The sequence below is a fragment of the Gracilinanus agilis genome, chromosome 2, assembly GCF_016433145.1.
Source record: "Gracilinanus agilis isolate LMUSP501 chromosome 2, AgileGrace, whole genome shotgun sequence".
Classification (NCBI taxonomy): Eukaryota; Metazoa; Chordata; class Mammalia; order Didelphimorphia; family Didelphidae; genus Gracilinanus; species Gracilinanus agilis.
The window spans coordinates 452,379,818-452,399,803 of record NC_058131.1 but is presented as its reverse complement, the minus strand read 5'-3'; the positions used below and the strand labels follow the sequence as shown (position 1 = coordinate 452,399,803).

The 19,986-nt window shown below is 34.3% G+C and overlaps 1 protein-coding gene across 1 annotated transcript in view; it reads left to right on the top strand.

Annotated features, from left to right (window-relative positions):
- The window catches only part of MAP4K5 (mitogen-activated protein kinase kinase kinase kinase 5), a 232,703-nt gene that overhangs the window by 190,269 nt on the left and 22,448 nt on the right, over positions 1-19,986 (top strand). Inside the window, exons 23-28 of the mRNA XM_044664786.1 lie at positions 3,447-3,507; positions 8,867-8,869; positions 8,951-9,065; positions 9,353-9,411; positions 16,506-16,609; positions 17,006-17,183. Of these exons, the coding sequence (XP_044520721.1) occupies positions 3,447-3,507; positions 8,867-8,869; positions 8,951-9,065; positions 9,353-9,411; positions 16,506-16,609; positions 17,006-17,183 (520 nt within the window). The remainder of the gene's footprint in view (positions 1-3,446; positions 3,508-8,866; positions 8,870-8,950; positions 9,066-9,352; positions 9,412-16,505; positions 16,610-17,005; positions 17,184-19,986) is intronic.

Sequence of the window (19,986 nt, the reverse complement as noted above, 5' to 3'; positions counted from 1 at the left end):
ATATATATATATATATATATATATATATAGTATCATTTGTGAAAGTCTGCCTAGTCCCTTCTGTTACCATATTGAGGATTGAGGAGGCCTTCTATGTGAAGGTAGATTAGCTTCAAAAAATTCTATATAGATGAGAGAGTAAGTACATATGTCTGAGATTATTGATGTTCTCTTGGTTACCTTTAATTGGTAATAATAAAAAATTTTTTCATGTATCCTTCAGATACCTTTGAGAATTTCTCAGTGCCTCTACAATTGTGTAGTTTCCCAGCACATATCTTGTTCCCTTAGTTTAATTTAGCTCATCTTTAGTGACATTTCTACTTCCTCTAGAAACACATCTGGGACTGTGATGTTAGCATTCAGATGTGCTGGCTTCACTGTCTTCTATGGTAAAAAGAATTTTTTATTGCAAAAATTCATTACAGATCTTTTCTCTTGTTACTCTCCTATTTTCATTCTCAGATGCCTTCAGGATAATTTTTCCTAGTTTCCTTTGCCATGTTTTCTTTAAAATGATGTCCTCCACTACTTCTTTATGTTTTAAAAAAAAGAAAAAGCAATAATACTCCATTTCCCTTCTTTATAACATTTACACATGTTTATACTCTAACTCAAAATTATCTCTGACTATTATATCTTTCCATTTAGGAAGTAAGCCAAATAGTGGCCAACCAAGACTGGTTTTAAGCTCTTCTAACTCCTTTTTATTACAGTTCATTCATAATTGGTTAAACTTTGTTATGAATCCTTTGTATCGTAGTTCGTGTCTATTCTTCTGTCCATTTTCTATTTTTCATCATTTATAACATGTGAAATGGGTCAGGATAGACTTATTTTTAATTGCATGTGTATTTTTCAGGCTTTTTTTCCTTGTAATTTAATACTAATTTAAATATTTGTTCTAACAAGAAGATGATCTGATTGCTTTTGGAATGATTTTTATATATCAATTTCAATTGTTTTTGAGACTTCACAGGACTCACATCCTGTCCAGCATCTGCTGACTTCTTTCTTTCTTTTTTTATTTTCCCTAAAACTCTTACCTTCTATCTTGGAGTCAATACTATGTATTGATTCCATGGCAGAAGAGTGATAAAGAAATCCAGAGAAGGAACTGTGGGAATAGAAATGAAGAAGAGAAACATATGATCAATCACGTGGTTCACTGGGTATATGATTGGGATTGTTGACTTTAAATGATCATTCTATTGCAAATATTAATAATATGGAAATGGGTTTTGAACAATGATACATGTAAAACCCAGTGGAATTGCTCATCAGTTCAGGGAGTGAGGAGGGAGATGGGAGGGAAAGAGCATGAATCATGAAACCAAGGGAAAATATTCTAAATAAATTAATTTTAAAAAAAAAAGAGTGGTAAGGCCTGGGAAATGAGGTTTAAGGGACTTGCCCAGGGTCACACAGCTAGGAAATATCTGAAGCCAGATAAGAACCCAAGACTTCCCATCTCTCTAGGCCTGGCTCTCAATCCACTAGCTGCCCCTGACTCATTTCTTAAAAATAGGATTCACTAAAATAATAAAAAATAACAATTATAGTAACTACTAACATTTTTATACCACTTTAAGGTATGTAAAAATACTTTACATACATTTTCAGTTCTGTTAAGTGCTGCTTATTATCCCTATTTCATAGATAAAGAAACTGAGGCTCAGAGACTAAATTTTAAACTTACCTATGGGTCACACAGCTATTAAGTATAAGAGGTAGGATCCAAATTCAGATTGATTCTCCTGATTCTGAGGCCAGCCACTCTGCCTTACGACCCTCTACTCCACCCCCACTGCTGTTGTCTAGAGGCATGAGACTCATGAACATTTGTTATAAGTCTTTGGCATTTCCCATACCTTCTTCAGCATCTATGTATCCCAGTTTCCCCACTGTCCTTATCTAGTCCTTACTTTTGTGTTGAAGTTGCCAGGTATTAAAGTTTATGTTGATTTAATTTGAAGGACCTTAGTGAGTTCTTTGTAAAATTTTTCTACCTCTTCAATCATTGTAATATGTTTGTATTAAAATAGCAGGATTTTCATGATGGTCTTTTTGTATGTGCTCCTCACAGGCACTACAGCACAAGATGCCCAAATGTCTCTTGAAATGCTGTATTGTTACCTTTGACCAAATAATAAAACTAATTCTGTCACCTCTTTTATTTGCCTCTCCAAGAAGAGAATGTGAGCCATCTCTCTGTGGGTTGCTTCTTATTTAGAGTAAGAATATAAAGTTCAAAATGATTCATTCCTTTAATAGTATATTTACTTTTTGGTCATTGAGTAAGGATCTCACAAGTAGAATCCCAAAAGCGAAGTAAAAAGTTGTAGTCCAAAAATGATGTGATTCTTAACATCCTTTGCCCCTTTTACCTAGTACTCAGATAATGTAGCTGCAGAGCAAGAAGTTACCCAGAAGCAAGTACCATTTTGTATCTTTCTTTGTTTCATAGGATAATGTGGCTACATAGTTCATCACCACGGCCAGCCTGGTGGTGGTGAGCCCCTCTATGTACTTAGGCTAGTCTCAGATAATCCACTGCCAGCCTAGACTTACAACATTTTCAGTGTAATAGATATTACCAGAGATTGTGCTACAGTAAGCTTGTGCCTTGAACCCAGGGCTCTCTCTAAGCAGAATTAAAAATCAGAATAGTAATGAATATTAATACAGCCTAAAACCACATTAGCATTTAGGTGACAATTTCAGACTCTTAATTAATTCAATCATATAGCTAAGCATTTTACTATGTATGGGACACTATGCCAAGTTCTAGGAATATTAAAAAAAGATGAAAAAAAATCCCAGCTCCTTCCCTTAAGAAGCTCACATTCTAAGAGAAAACTTGCAAAAAACTGTAGATACAAGATATAGACAGTATAAATGAAAAGTTAGAACAGAGGGAAAAAGCACTAGCAGAGGAACTGACTAGGAAAAGCTTCTTAGAGAAAATGAGATTTTAATGAGTAACCATGAAAGCTAGGAGTTTTTATTTGATCCGTTTTTGTAGCTTGAGATCTTTCAAATTCCATTTTTATGATACAACATCATTGCTCAATACCTACATCTGCTACCTTTTTCTTTCCAGGTCAATATCAGTTCATTAATCAAGGTTCATTGGACCCATTTAATCAGTTTCAAATCTCCTTTACCTATCCATTAGTCTAGATCTCTTCTTCTCCACAAGTATGCTATAAGAAATTTTGCCAAATGCCTTTCTTGGTATACCATGGCATTGCCGTGATCTACTAATCTAAAAACAAGACAGAAAATAGTTGGTCTGGAAATTTCTTTTTAAAATATATTTTAAACAAAGGCTTTTAAAAAATAAATAGCAAGAAGGAAAGAAGTTATCTTAGCCATATCTTAAGATGTGCAGAATGGGGATAGGAGAATTTGATATTATTTTAAAATAATGATTTTTTTTCTAGTTGTTTCCACGGAAGTGTACCTGGCTGTACGTTATTAATAATACATTAATGTCATTGTCAGGTATGTATACTATAGTTAATATTAAAAAGTAAGCTTGGTACCTATTCAACTACTTTTATCTACAATATTTAAAACAAAATGCCTTTTTGGATATATGACAACAAAACAACTGTAATATGAAGATTTCCTCTGCTGACTAAAAACGATAGCATTTTAGAACTTTTGTCCTTTTTTCTACTCAGTAATTTAAATCAATTTCTTATATGCCATCCAAAAAAAAGTGTTACCTTTTCTATTTTCCTCATTACTATCTCTAGGTTCTCCTTAGTAAACAAATCTAATAAAGTGATTCCTCTAGGGTTTATACTGCCGCTAGCTTTCTATTGAATGTGTATTTTTTGTTTATTTATACTACCAAGTAGTACAACTTCATTAATTTCTACTTAATCAGTGGGAAGGTCAGTTTACATTAGTGAAAAGTCTGAATTACAATGAATTTTTCAAAACTGTAGTAATATTATTATTTTATATATGATAACTTCAATTGAGTCCATAAATATTGCCCAGGAGGGAAGTAGTTGCATTTTATATAGTTTCTAAAATGCACAAACATACTTGAATTCACATGTTTCTCTGTGATTTAACCTTTCTTCCTATAAATATGCTTGTATTTTTCATTTGTTTATGAAACCCAGAGCAGAAATAAACTTTTTTTCACAGAGCAGAAATAAACTTCAGCTAAAGTTATCATGTGAATTTTCAATGCTGAATTCTTCCTTCTGAATTAGTACAGTACAAATAAAATTTACTCTCTCTCCCTACTATCATTTCCTTGCCATTCCTGTAGCAATAATGATGGATCATCACATTTCCATAGTGCTTTAAGGTATACAACAAACTTGCAAGGTATATAGTACAGATTACCTCCTTTTGACAGATGAGGAAACCAAGGCCCACAAGAGGTAAAATTATTTTTCAAAAATTCCATAGCTAGTAAATGAGAGAGTTCATATTAGTCTGCTGCCCTTTATTCTTTACCACATTGCCTCAACATCCTTATACTAAAATAAGATGGGAAAGCATTACACTGTTTTGTATTGCTGAAATAGCCTTGGAAAAACTGGTAACATAAAAAAGTTGCCTGTGCATTAAATGTTAGTTCTTTGCATATTAATGTTCAGTGGAACTACTACTGCAAGAGAGTCAAGTTAGCAGATTACTCGTTTTCTACCATAGAATTTTTGCCAAATATTTGTGTATTGGTGGTGAGTATATATTCTCAATAACACAGAATACTATGAGAATATTTTCAGCATGGTGAACAGATGTTTAAAGAGAAAAGAATTATATGAATGAAGTATAACATAGTCAGTTTCAGATTTTCAAGGAACATAGAAAAAGGTTTTTTTATTATAGGATTTATTGAATTACTATACAAACCACCATAGACATAGTCACAGGATGTATATTGCTTGATTGCCAGGAATTGGGTATCCGATCTTTGTTAGGAAGATGAAATTGCTCAGTGTACCATTCATACTACTGGATGTGTGATCTCTAGATGACCCACAGTTCTGAGTCCCCAGAGTTTTTAACTGAGCTACATCTAAGGAATTGGGACTTCTCACAAATGTAACAATCTTTTTAGTAGGTCACATGAGGCCAAATTTGTAGAAATTCTTTGCAATCAGGACCTGCACTCATGGATATTCATCAGTTATTCTAGCTGTCTCTCTCTACAGAACTAGAAATGCCTCCTCCTCCTCTGAGTAAAGGGAACTAACTGTCCTGCATCACATTATTATAGTTATAGTTATAGTTATTAGATTATAGTTAATAGAATCTCTGGTTCTATTAGCTATAATTTTTATTTAATAAGAACATTGCTGCTTCATTTATTTTTCATCTTTGTATCCTAGTTTATTTAATAGCCACTTAATTGCCTACCATGAGAAGAAACTTCAGGGAATCAAAATAAAGATGTAAATATAATTAAGATATGATTCCTGCTGTTGTGGAGCTTATAGTCTGGTGAGGATTGGAGGGAGTAGGATGGGATGTGTAGAGAGAATAGGATATACAGAGATATGCCTGTCTACACATTTATACAAGAATATAGAGAAAAGGAAGATGATAGATCCCGTTGTGGGATCAGAGAAGGCTTCTTGGATGAGATAATATTTGACATGGGTCCTAAAGGATGAGTAAGACAAGAGTAGGAAAGTACTAGACATGCACAAGGAATGACAAGTTGACCAGTTTCTTTGGAGTATATTTCATGTGGAGGACAATAAGAGATAAATCCAGAAAGGTTTACAAGGTACCTGTTTTCTGGGCCTTGATAGCTAGACTAAGGATATGAATTTTGAAGTGACAGACTTGCCCAGAGTCACATAGCTAGCTAAGAAGTGTCTGAGGCCAGAATTGAACCTAGGACCTCCCATCTCTAGGCCTGGCTCTCAATCCATTGAGCTACCCAGTTGCCCCCAAATCTTTATATTTTGAAAATTAATCTGGCAGTGATGTGAACAATGAGTTCGGTAGAAGAAAGAAACAAAAGGCAGAGATCAGTTAGGGGGTTGTAAGGCCTTAGAACCCATACTAAAATGATAGCAGGACTAGCAAAGAGGATATGAATTCTAGAATAATTCCTAATCTGTAAAATCAGAAGATTGAGTTAGATAACTTAAAGGTCTTGTCTAGCTCTTAAGTACATAATCCTAGATAATAATTAGGACATGCATACACATGCAGACCTAAGATCAGTAATTGAAAATAAGGGAATCAGAAGAATCTAAGATAATGTTAAGATTTTAAGCATGGGGGCCTTGATGAATGGTGATGCCATTGATAGAAATAGGGAAAACCAGAGAAAGAATTCATTTGGGAAGAAAATTAAAATCTATTTTGGACATTTTATAAGTACAGGTATCCCTTACATATTGTGACTTTCCTCATCATGGTTTCACAATATTGCAGGTTAGCATGAGAAATTAAATGGGAATTTGTGGGGAGTTTTGCAGAAAATGTAGACAATACCTAAAGGCCAGCAGATAACACAGAAAAGGTTTAGAAACTCAGAAATGCATACATTCTATGTATAGTATTGTATAATGTCAGCTTATTTTATCTTAATACCATAAATGTAGACAATTTCTTTTGTAAAGTTAAAATAAAGTTTGTAAAAATGCAAAAGTCAGCAGACAACATACAAAGGATAGAAATATTAATACTGACTATATGTAGCCTATGACCAAATACTTAACCCAAACTTTATAATAAGGTACTGTAAATACCCCATAAAAGAAAATGAAAAAAAAAAACTTTTCTGCTAGGAAGAGAGGGCCAAAATATTTTATGCACATATTACAGATCATAGGGCATCATACCACCAATTCCAGCAATGTGGAAGGGATACCTCTAGTTATAAATATGAGTATAGAGCTCAGGTAGAAGGCAAGGTTTTATATGTAGATTTAAGAACCTTGAGTGTACAGGGTTAGTCACCAAAGCAGATAAAATTTCCAAGAAGAAAGAGCACACAGAGGATAACTTTCAGGAATATTTAACGATTTGTAAAGAGAAACTGACACCAATAATGGAGCAGTTAGAGTGGCATTAAGAACCTGGATAATGTGTTTTTTAGAAGAGTCAACTGAGGAGAATGTTAAATGCTACAGAAGCATAGGTCAAGGAAGGTAAAGACTAAAAGAAACCATTAGATTTCATAAAATTACAAATTGAAAGGTGTACCTCAGAAGTCCTCTAGAATCCCTTCTGCAAGCATGCCTGAGAAGTAGCTATCTACCCTTTGCTCAAAGATCTCTAATGATGAGGAACCCATTACTTCATGACAGCAAATTTCACTTTTTGTTAGTTTTAAGGAAACTGGGGATGAAAGTCAGCTTAAAGTAATTAAGGTATGAACATGTAGGGCGCAACTCTAGAATCTAACAGGACTGTGTAGATCATATAGATGCTGTCCTCTCCCCATTTAATCATGACTTCCTCTTGCAGTCCTCTGTATTTGGAGAGATATTCATTCTTTATATATAAGTTGGAAATTTAACTCTTAACTCTAATAGTAAAGAGAACAGAAAGGATGATAATGCATCTCCTGGTCTCAAATTATTTTGATTTCTGCTCAGTCTCTAGATGTTAAAAGCTAATCATTCAAGGCTGCTTTGAGTTTAAGTAAATTGATATGACATCTATTTTAGAAGCTGTGCTTAAGTTTTGTAGAACATTTTTCTATCTAGGCAATGGTGGGCAATATTTCTATTTTAGATAATGGTTGAGGTCCACAGTTACTGATTCTGCAGAGTATTTTAAAGTTTAATTATAGCATGTAAATTTATTATCTGTCACTTTGAAAAATAGCAAGATTATCATATATACATACACATAAATATATAAATCTATCCTTAAGTCATGCCTACTGTGATATTTCTCACCATTTATTTGCAGTCTACATTGATCATAGGTTATCATCATCATCTCATTCTTATCCTTTTGGATGGGATTCAGATAAAAACAGTCCCTGGAATAAGTTGCTAGCCTCTTTTAAATTTAATGTTCTACAGATTATTATGCATTATGAATAAAAGAACTCTTTTGTATTTAAATTATTATTTTGTATTAGAATGTAAATTAGCTCATTTTCTTTAGGTTCATTGAAAGTATCCTTGGTATGACTCCCAAGAATAGATGATACAACAGAGTTGCTGTTTATCTCCTCCTATTCCAGCATGATTTCAATGTCCTTGGCCAGATTTCATTGAACTTAGCTGAAAAAAAGTTGAGCATTTGACATGGAAATACCTATTTGAAGTATTAAGTTTTTTGTGAATCAATGTTTTGTTCATATGTCACTGATGGTTATTATTCAAACTGTATCTGATAGCATCAAAATTATAGTGTTACTGCAAATGTGACATAGTCCTAATTGAGAACTCAACTGATTCCAACTTTTTTTCATTTAGTTTTAATCCACTTGGTCAATTTAAATGTCAACTTGATATCTACAACATAACTATTAAAACATGTGTGGCACTGAACAAGGGAAATACCTCTTATTGATTTTTCATGTTATGGCAGGATAAACACCATATGGATGTCACAGTGAAAGGAGGAGAAGTGTTTTGGCATACATTGTAATTGCATTACAAGATGCTTTTTTTTTTGGTCATATCCCTAGTAGGTAGAAATGATTATAAGATTTTGTGTATTTCAATGAATAATTTTCTTCGAAGTCAGAATTTAAAATCAAAATCCTCTTTAGGTATGTGCTTAATTTCTTATTGTAAAATGTAATTTTTGCTCTCATTGAAATTTTCTAAAAATAGTGTTAACTTTTTTTAATTTCTATTTTTTGGTTTTGGTTCTGGCTTTTTGAACATTTCTGGATTCTTCATTTTAGAAGGTAAATATTAACACTTTTACTTGAAAATCACTTTTATCTGCTATGAATGTTTATAACAAAAATAACATTTTTCTTTTGTAGGAAAAACATTTCAGCTCTATTCCCATAATCTAATAGCCTTGTTTGAACAAGCCAAAAAACCAGGATTAGCTGCCCATATTCAAACTCACAGATTTCCAGACCGAATTTTGCCAAGGTACAAAATATGGACTTAATTATTTTGAGAAATAATCATGTTTTTAAATTATTCCATTCATAAACTAACAAGAAATGAGAAGAATTCTATTCAGAATAACTACAAAAATGCATAAAATGCCTGCAATCCTACCACCATAAAAGCACCTTCCACATGAAAAAGTGATAAATTGTTAGAGGGGTTGTCAAAAGAAAAACACATTTATATTTTTTTGTAACTGAATTGTTTCAGTCATTTTGATTATCCCTTTGGAATACAGTAAAGAAAAGATCTTTTTATAATTTCAGGAAGTTTGCCTTAACAACAAAGATTCCTGATACAAAAGGCTGTCATAAATGCTGTATTGGTAAGTAAGAATAAAAATTTTTAACTAAAGGATAAAAGCCTTTAAATATTATTTTAAGGGTGTTCCAAGTACAGCTTTTAGGTTTTTCTGTTTTCTTTTTCAGTGATGTCTCTGGAAGATCATGATATAAAAAAGTTTGAGGATTGTTGTTTTATTGTTATTTGAAGTTTATAATTCTAAAGGTATTTTCCTATGTTTTCTAAGGGCTTTCTTTCTGTATCTTGTATGTTTTGTTTTGGCTTTCCCCTTCCTTCATCTCACGTGAATGAATTGACCCTGAAGGATAGTCAGAATACTCATTTCTCTCCAATGCCAAAACCAACTCTCTTACACTACCAACATTATTACGTATCCTCTCCTCCTTTGAGATCTCATATATTTAAATCATCACCCAGACCAAACCCTGGTGACCATTGTCTCCAAGACATTCTTCTATCTTTCTCACTGAGTTTAATTGCCCTCTGGCTGACAGACTCCTTTCACTCCCAGTCCTTCATCTATGTTAAAGAACTTTAGCATATTATGCTATTTACTAAAAAGCCTTCTAGTTTCTCAGTTTACTAAACTCATGGCCTGTTCCTCCACTTTGATCTTGCCATCAAGTGATGAGATTCCTTGAGCCAATCATAATTTCCTATAACTCCATCTCTTTCTTTACCTTATTCCTCCAAAACTTATTTTTTATTCTCTTTGGACTTTTTAGTTTCTCTGTCCCCCAGTACTTTCCTAGATCACCTTCTTTACCTACACTATCTTTCCTTCCAAATCTCAACCTTAAATTAAATAGTTTAATTCTTCACTATTCTCACATGCTTATGTTTGTTAAGATTTTAGCACAGTACCTGGCATATCATAGGTGCTTAATAAGTGCTTATTCCTTTCCTCTCATATCTTGCTATAAATATATTGACAAAATTTAATCCTGAATTGCTTCTACTACTCACTATGTCTCCTTCTACTCATATGCTGCTACTCATATACTTTTTAATTTAATTTAAATTTTTTAAAACTTATTTAATTTTGGGTATTTTCCCATAGTTACATGAATCATGTTCTTTCCCTCCCCTCCTCCCATCCCGCTCCCATAGCCAACAAGCAGTTCCACTGGGTTTTACATGTATCATTGATCAAGACCTATTTCCATATTATTAGTATTTGTACTAGGGTGATCGCTTAGAGTCTACATCCACAATCATATCCCCATCGACCCATGTGATCAAAGCAGTTGTTTTTCTTCTGTGTTTCTACTCCCACAGTTCTTTCTCTGCATATGAATAGCGTTCTTTCTCATAAGTTCTTCAGAATTATGCTGGGTCATTGCATTGCTGCTAGTACAGAAGTCCATTACATTTGATTGTGCCAAAGTGTATCAGTCTCTGTGTATAATGCTCTCCTGGTTCTTCTCCTTTCACTCTGCATCAATTCCTGGAGGTTGTTCCAGTTCACATATTCATATACTTTTAAAATAGAACCATGCAAACTAGATCCTCTACAAATTTGTATTAGTAAATCTGAACCAGAGGCTCATAGCCACAAAGCAGTATTTTTATTCCCTACTTGATTCTCTGCATCACATACCATAGCAGTTTTGTTCTGTACTTTACCTTCTCTCTCCAACCTTCCCATAGCAACCCTTTGAGCTAGGCACTTCATAGTTTGCCTCGCACTTTACCAAGAAAATCAAGGCTATTCACCTGTGAGCTCCCTCTTCTCTTCTTCTTACCATATATTCCCTTTATATTATCTCCTACAAAATCCTCCTTTAGTCTCTGATGAAGAGGCCCTTCTTGCTAAGACCAGTCAACTTTGTCCCATCTTCTATAGAATATTGTCTCTGTTGTTCTCCTCTACCATTCTTTAATCTTTCATCTTATCTACTAATTCCTTCTCTGCTGCTTCTATTCACCTATCCCCTGTCCTTTTTTTTTTTTTTTAAAAAGCCTCATTGGATTCTGCTATCTTGATATCTCCTATATCTCCCCTTTCTCAGCCAAACTTCTTGAAAAAGTTATCTATAATTATGATTTCCATTTCCTAGCATCTGTATCCTCTTCTAAACCTTCTACAACCTGACTTTTAGGAGGGAAAGTTAAAGTTTTTTAATTCAAAAGATTTTATTTTACCAATTACATGTAATAATAATTTTCAATATACCTTTTCCAAAATTTTAAGATCCAAACTATCTACCTCCCATTCTCCCCTCCCCCTACTTGGAAATGGTAATTGATTGATCTGAGCCATACATGTATTATCATGCAAAACAGTTCCATATTGATCATTGTTGTAAGAGCATACTCATACAAAACCAAAACCCCCAAATAAAACTATAAATGCACTAATGTAAAAGATAGTTTGCTTGGATCTGCATCCATCCCACTCCAAAAGTTCTTTGTCTGGAGGTGCCTAGCATTCCCTGTTACGGATCCATCAGAGTTGTCCCAGATTATTCCATTGCTGAGTAGCCAAGTTTTCACAGTTTAACATCATATAATATTGCTGTTACTGACTTACTGTGTACAATGTTCTCCTGCTTCTGTTTTGTTCATTCTGCTTCAAATCATGTAGATCTTTCCAGCTTTTTTGAAATCATTCTGCTTATCATTTCTTATAGCACAAGAGTATTCTGTCACCAAAACATGCCACAATTTGTTCAGCCATTCCCCAGTTGATAGACATCCCTTCAATTTCCAATTCTTTGTCACCACGAAAAGAGCTACTTTAAATATTTTTTGTACAAGTAAGTCCTTCCCCCTTTTTTATTATCTCTTTGGGATACAGACCCAGTAGTGAAATTACAGGATCAAAAGGTATGCTCAATTTTATGACCCTTTGGGCACAGTTCCAAATTGCCCTCCAGAATGGTTGGATCAGTTCACAACTCAGTGGTAACTTTGGAAAAATAATTTTCTTTTTTTGGGGGGGGGGGTTAAGAATGGAAGTCAGACCTTTGAATCATTCCTTGTAGTTGTCATAAAATTAGTCTCCTTTCAGAAGATCTCAAATTTTACCATAAATTTTGGCTAGTGTTTTCTTTAATTTATTCATCTCTCTATCTTTAATTCCTGAACTTAGTGCTTTGTGCCAGAGCTTTTCTCATCCTGCTCTGCTTTCTGGAATGGACTTGTTTGGGCTTGCCTCGAATCACTTGGGTCACATCTGTTGACTTCCTACTTCAAGAGTACCTCCTTGTGGTAAACCTTTAGAGCTCCCATTGCTATAATGATCTTTGCTACATTGAGCTGCTCTCCTGCACTCAAAGACCCACATCCTGGGGCTTTCTGACTGCCATGAGAGCTCCCCAGCACATAGAATCTTGCATGCTATATGTAGCCTGGCTGCCTTTGATCACAATGGGAGTCTATCCTTTTCTGATGTTGGTGGACCTCCGTTCTTATTACCTTAGCCTTGGGAGGAGGTTGACCTCCTATGTAATTGTGGAATAGAAGTAACTTGCTCTAGTATCTCATTAATACTACATCACTTGATATATCTTAATATCTCTTGATCATTATTCAGTTTAGCTTGAACTTATTTGGAGATGAACAATTTTCTTCCCCTTAGGGCAGCCTTCTTGTAGTAATCTTTTCATTGCCAAGCCTAATGACCTTTTCTCAGTCTTCACTGTATGTGAGCTCTATCTACATTTGACACTGTTGCTCTATTCCTCTATACTTTCTCCTTCAAACCCTATCTTGGTTCCTATCTTGATGTTCTCTTCTGCACCTCTCTTTCACCCATTCTACATACTTAACTGATTCTTAGTCTTCTCCACACAGCCACTATTCCAGTTTAAGCCTTCCTCAGGTATATTATTGAAATAACCATTTATTAGATTTCCCAGCCTCAAGTTTCACTCCCAGTTTCTCCTTCAGTCATCCACCAAAGTAGTTTTCCTAAATCATGAGTCTGATCACAGTAAACTCTAGTGGATCTCTGTTACCTCTCAGATCAAATCAAATCAAAACTCTATTTTTTAGCATTTGAAGCCTTTCTTACCTTTCTAGCCTTCTTACATATGATATTGATGCTCCATGTACTGTCTATATATGTTGACCTATCCAGTTCCTCATATACAGTGCTTCATCTGCTATCTTGATGACTTTTTTACTGGCTATCCCCCATGCCTAGAATGCTCTCTCTCTCCTTACCTTTGCCTCTTGGAATCTTTAGTGTTTCCTTCATGACTGTTCAAGAATCATCTTCTGCTTGAGATGTTTTCTTCCCAGCAATAAGTGTCTTCCCCTCCAAGGCTAACTTTTTTCTACTTTATATATATCCTGTATATTCCTAAACATGTGTTTCATATATATCTATATGTATACATGTTGTTTCTTTCAGAATATAATCTTCTTGAGACCAGGGATTATTTTACTTTGTTTTTCTATCCATACCGTCTTAACATGGTGCTTGGGACATATTAGGAGTGTAATAAATGCCTGATTTTTTAATTGTTTTCTATTCATTGAGCTAACATATTGAACTAATGCTATATAAAAGCACTCATGCCCTCTGGCATTTTATAGGCTAACATGATTACTACATAGGTAATATTAGTTTAATATAGCATCGTTATGATTTTTGTTGTTGATGGTCAGGGTAAAAAGAGAAAGGATAAACAGAAAATAAGTAATAGTAAATTAAGTAAAAGGGGCAGCTGGGTGGCTCAGTGGATTGAGAGCCAGGCCTAGAGACTGGAGGTCCTAGGTTCAAGTCCGGCCTCGGACACTTCCAGCTGTGTGACCTTGGGCAAGTCACTTGACCCCTATTGCCCACCCTTACCACTCCTGGGCCAAGGATGGTCCCTAGCCCGGATGAAAAAGGAGGAGGGTTGGGCGTGGGGCTAGCAACCCCACCCTGTAAAAACTACATCTGCTAAAGAAACTGCAACCTAAAGTAGAGGCAGCTGGGCTAGCTCAGTGGATTGAGAGCCAGGCCTAGAGACAAAAGGTCCTAGGTTCAAACCCGGGCTCAGACACTTCCCAGCTGGGTGACCCTGAGTGACTGTGTGACCCATTGCCTACTGGTTGTGGCCCTATGCTCCTAGAATGGAGTCCCAGGATAAATAAATAATAATAAATTAAGTAAATAAAATTAGTAAAAAAATAAGTAAAGTAATACTCTTTAATTTAACTAACAAAATGGGCACTTTTAATAAAAACAAAGTGATTCTTTTGAAAACTATTTAAAGTATCTGTGCTTTGAAAAAAAGGACATAGGTGTATATAATATTGTACCAAGAATAAACTTAATGATTATATTTATCTTGTTTAGTGGCCTTAAGCAACTTTCTAAAGACTTGAGTTTGTAATCTTGGTTTGTGGAAATCCCATACCAATAGAATAACAAGTCATTGTGTTATGATTAAAAATAATAAAGACTGATATAAATATAGAATTAGTATTTTAATTAAAGCAATGGCCATGCTGGTAAAATATATATAAGACTGTGCCTGTAAGTATTCAAACTGCCGCCTCAGCCATCTTTACCTTTCGTATCCCGCGCCTGCTAGCTAACAGAGAGCTTACTTTTGATTCTCCTCCCATTTAAACTGTCCTATGCGTGGTGACACAGGCGTCCCCACACCCAAAGAACTGGAACCGGAAACCCGTTGGACCACGGGAAATGTAGTTTGATAGTTCCCATGTGTCCATAGAAAATATATATATACTTTTAAATGTCGTCTCCCAAATTCCAATTATACAATTGACATGTTGTATTAACTTGCTGGAAATAAATTTTAATAATAGAGAAGATTGTTATGCTGGTGCTATTTTTTCTCCTGTTAAGTAATAAGAACATTCTTTTGTTTGGGAAGGTCTTTTTTAAAGATTCTTTTACTTTTCAGGTTTATTTTTATTTATCTCGAATATGCAAATATTTAAGTTTATAACAAAAATAATCAATAAAAATAATCTTGTTTTTGTATCCTGATTCCTCTTCCACATCTGGTGAATAAAGATATTCTGTAGGTGAAATTAGCTTTTGTTCTAAACCTCAACAAACCTCAGCCATATCAATTAATAATCTTGCCTTTACATTTAATGAATTCTTTTGAATTGAATTACCTTTAGGCCAAATTTCATCATTTTCTCTTCATTCAGCAAACATGATTCATTGATATTCTTTTTTATTTTCTTCCCTTTTGTTAGCATCACTACCTCTTCCAAAATTGTCTTTCTAATAAGCAGCTAGGCTATACAGCAAATAAGAGTTCTAGGCCTGGCATCAGGAAGACCTGATATCAAATTCAGCCTCAAATACTTACTAGTTATGTGTTCCTAGGCAAGTTCTTTTGCCTCAGTTTTCTAATTTGTAAAATTAGCATAATAATAGCACCTACCTCCCAAAATTGTTGTGAGGATTAAATGAGATAATATTTGGCATATAGTAGAAATTATATAAATAAGTGTTTTCATCTTCTTCCTTTCCTGACCAAAAAAAAAAACCAAACCGTTTATAACAATTAATATATAGTCACATAAAATAGAGTCCACACATCACTTATGTCTGAAAATGACATTTAATTCTGCCCATCTTGTCTATTACTTCTTTGCTCAGAAGTGGAAAACATGACTTCATCATCAGTTGTCTGAGATTATGATTTGTCATCAAGTTTATTAGAGCTCTTAGATCTTCCACAGTTGTTTTCCTTTACGATGTACAAATTGTTATCCAGATTTTGCTCACCTTATCATTGAGTCAAAGACTATGTCCATTTTAGTATCTTTTGGGTTACAGTTTCACATTGCTTTCCAGAATAGATGCTAAGGTAATGATTAAGCAAGGTTTATTGGAGAACGTAGCACTTGATGTAAAGTTAATGGATGGGATGAATGTAGAAGGAAAGAAGGAATTCCATTCATAGGGTACCTCATGAGCAGAAATGCAGAAATGTTTGAAAGAAATGTGTTTGTAGGGAAAACAGTAATTCATGTTGGCTAGAATGTATGGAGGGGTTTAATATGAGAACAGTTTGGAAGAAAAATGTGTATAAAACCATCAAAACTACCTTCTTGCTACTTTTTGATTTGTCATTTCTTGTTATAATTGTGTTTTCAAGTATGTATTGTTCAGAGTCTTTTATTTCCCCTAAGTGAGAAACCCCTATACAGGACACAAATATCTCTGTGGAGCTCTGCAGTCTGGAATCGTTTTGCTTCAGTGGTATGAACCAATGCAGAAGTTCATGTTAATAAAGGTATGCTCACTTTATTTATAGTTTCATTTCTTTTTTTGATAAATTACAAAGACCTGCTAAAAGTTTCAAAGTTCAGCAGAATTAAAAGTATCGTGTCAGTTGCCAAGATTTCTGTACTAATTTTGTTGTTTATTGAAAACAAATAAATTTGATTTTATTAAGCTAACCTATTTCAAAAAAGCTTTACATTTTTGGGGATGTAAACTATAAATCTATATACATTTCAAATCTATAAACATTTTTAGAGACTTCAAGATGTAAATTCTACTAAAAATAATGCTTTCTGGAATTATAGTTACAAGAAGTGAATACATATTGGATATATTCAGTAGCTATCTGAATGATAGAAAGGAAAATATCTTAATAACTAAATTTCTCTCATTTGTTTTCTTGCAGCACTTTGATTTTCCTTTGCCAAGTCCTTTGAATGTATTTGAAATGCTAGTAATACCTGAGCAAGAATACCCTATGGTGTGTGTAGCTCTTAGCAAGGGGACCGAATCAAGTCAGGTTGTTCAGTTTGAGACAATCAACTTGAACTCTACATCTTCATGGTTTACAGAAATTGGGGCAGGTTGGTAGTTATTTTCTCCTTTTAGATTGTGATTGGGGTGGTTTTTGGTGTGTGTAACAGAAACAAATTTAATAAATGAACATAACTGGGTTTAGGCTTTTAATTAAATAATTAGAATGCATATTCTCTTTTCCATCTGTGCCTCCCCCCATCATAAAAAGAAAATAATTTCAATATAATTTGAGCCCTTAGTTAATTAGTAAAGTTATGAATTCATTTATTGTATTATGGTACAAGATGATTTACTAAGAAGATGTTGCCAACTTCTTTAAACATAAATTTTATTATAATGTATTCCTTGAGCTCCTATAAGAATTTAAGCAAGTAGTTTTTTTCAAGATATTTTCTCCATTCAGATCAACTTTCCTGAAGACAAAGATCACCTTTTTTTGTGCCATTCTTTCTGAGTGGCTAGATGTTTCTTGAACTCCTTAATCAAATGGCTTCATTATGGTCATGAAGAGAATAGAATGCCCATAGATTTTGGCATCTTTGCCTTTAAAGCATATCAAGATTGTGATAAGCACATAGTGGTGTAGGCAAAAATACTCCAGGCAGATGGTCTTGAAAGATTCTCAGCCAAGTTTGACAGATGATCAGATCTTTGTTTACTCTAACCTCTGTCATATACTTTTATCTTCTGTTGTTTTAGTTGAATTTATAATTGAGTGAAGTTATAAATTAAGATGTTTATTCTTTGCCATGAAAAGATGGGAACTAAACCTGTGATAAAGAAACTTCCCAATGCATAGCAATACCTTCTCTGCAACTTTATTATTGAATATAAAATGGCCCAAATTTAATCTCCTAATTTCATCTTTTTAAAAAATGACTTACCATTAGGACCACTAGAGGAAATTAACTGTTTCTAAGAACACTAAGCTGATGCCTAGTATAGAATGTTACAGATCTAATACACAGAGTGAAAAATTGAACAATATACAATTCATACTTGACTAATGCTGAAACTGCAGATTTTGTGCTTGATGTTTAGCCAGTGCTAACTAGTAAGAAATGCAAGATTTCAGAATATGAAGGTCCCATTCCTAATGCTATCACTGTCAGCTCAGCCCACATCATTTTGAACATGAGATATCTCTGAGATACCTTAAACTGACCATGTCCAGAACTTATTGGCTTTCTTCCTGCCTTCTTCACAACTACTCTTCCTCTGTACTTCCTTCTTTCTGTCAAAGGTACACCATCTTTTCCATCTCCTAGATTCATATCCATTGTGTTATCTTCAACTTTTCTTCTTCCTTTGCCTGACACATCTAATTACTTCCCAAGTCTTGCTGCATCTACCTCCAAAACATTTCTCAAATTCAGTTCCTTCTCTCTTCTCTCAAAGTTCTAATTTAGGCCCTCATCACTACTTTAAGAGATCATTGCAATGACCTCCTGCATGGTCACTCTGCCCGTTCCCATTCTAGTCTGTCCTCCACACATCTGCCAAAGTGCTTCTTCTTAAGTGCAATTCTGATCGTGTCACTTACTTCTATCAACTCTGTTGCCTCCCTATTGCCTGCAGGACCAAATGTCAGTTCCTCTATTTAGCTTTTAAAGCCCCTCATAACCTGCCCCCAAACTACCTACAATTCAAGCAGATTTTGTTTCTGTTCCTTATACTTGACATTCCACCTGAGTTGCATCTCCATACATTTGAGCTTGTGGTCTCCCTTACCTAAAATGTTCTCCTTACTCTGCCTCAGAATCCTTCTCTTCCCTCAAGATGACAGGCAAGCACTACTTTAGTCAGTGAAATATCACTACTTAATATTAGTACCTTCTCTTTAAGTTTTCTATCTATCTGCACGTAATCATTTGCATGTTCTGTTGGCCTAATATTAGATTCTGAGCCTCTTGGCCTTTCTTTTTATCCATAGCACTTAGCACACAGTGCCTGGCACAGTAGGCCCTTAATAAACACTTATGACCTGATTTGACTTACTGCATGAAGTCTTTTCTGATCCCTCAAAACTTCCAATGCCCTATCCCCTACCTTTATTTAACTACCTTGTATTTTTTCTTTTGATATGTATTCTGCATATCCTTTTATGGGTACTTTGTTATCTCTGATTAGAATTCAGTCTGAAAGTAGGGATTTCATTCCTTGTATTTATATCCCTAGTGCTTAGCCTGGCACATAATATATACTAAGTAAATGCTTCTTTATTGTTCAATGGATAAGCACTATTACTGATAAAAGTAATTAAACTTGCTTCACTGTGTATATTTAAATAAATTTCTCCCATAACTTTTACTCTTCCATTACCAAAATATTTTTTTTCCAATTCTTCTCATTTACTGTTCCTCTTTAAATGGCACAATATAATGGAGAGGAATTATGCTGGAGTGCATAGAAATCTGATCTCAAAATCAGGAAAATTGAGGTTCAAGTCCCACCTCTAATATATAATAGCATCCTGACCCTGGACAAGTCATTTTACCTCTTAAAGCCATAGGCAACAAGTTGTAGATGCCCTACATGTGTAGGGAGAGTTTTCTCTTGTAGACTAAGTCCCTTTTCCCTATGATTATAATTAATGTTCTTCTGATTCTGCTTTATTTTACTTGAATTATTTTATAAAGGTTTTTCCATACTTATTAGTCTTCATATTTGTTAACCTTAACTATATATTTAGTATTGTTACAATATTGTGCCACTATTTAACCATTCTATTGTTTCCAAGTTTTGTTTTTTGTTTTCTGGCAATTAACAAATAATTCTGGGGCAGCAAGGTAGCACAGTAAATAGAGCACCTGGCCTGTAGTTAAACCAGGATTCAAATGTGACCACAAA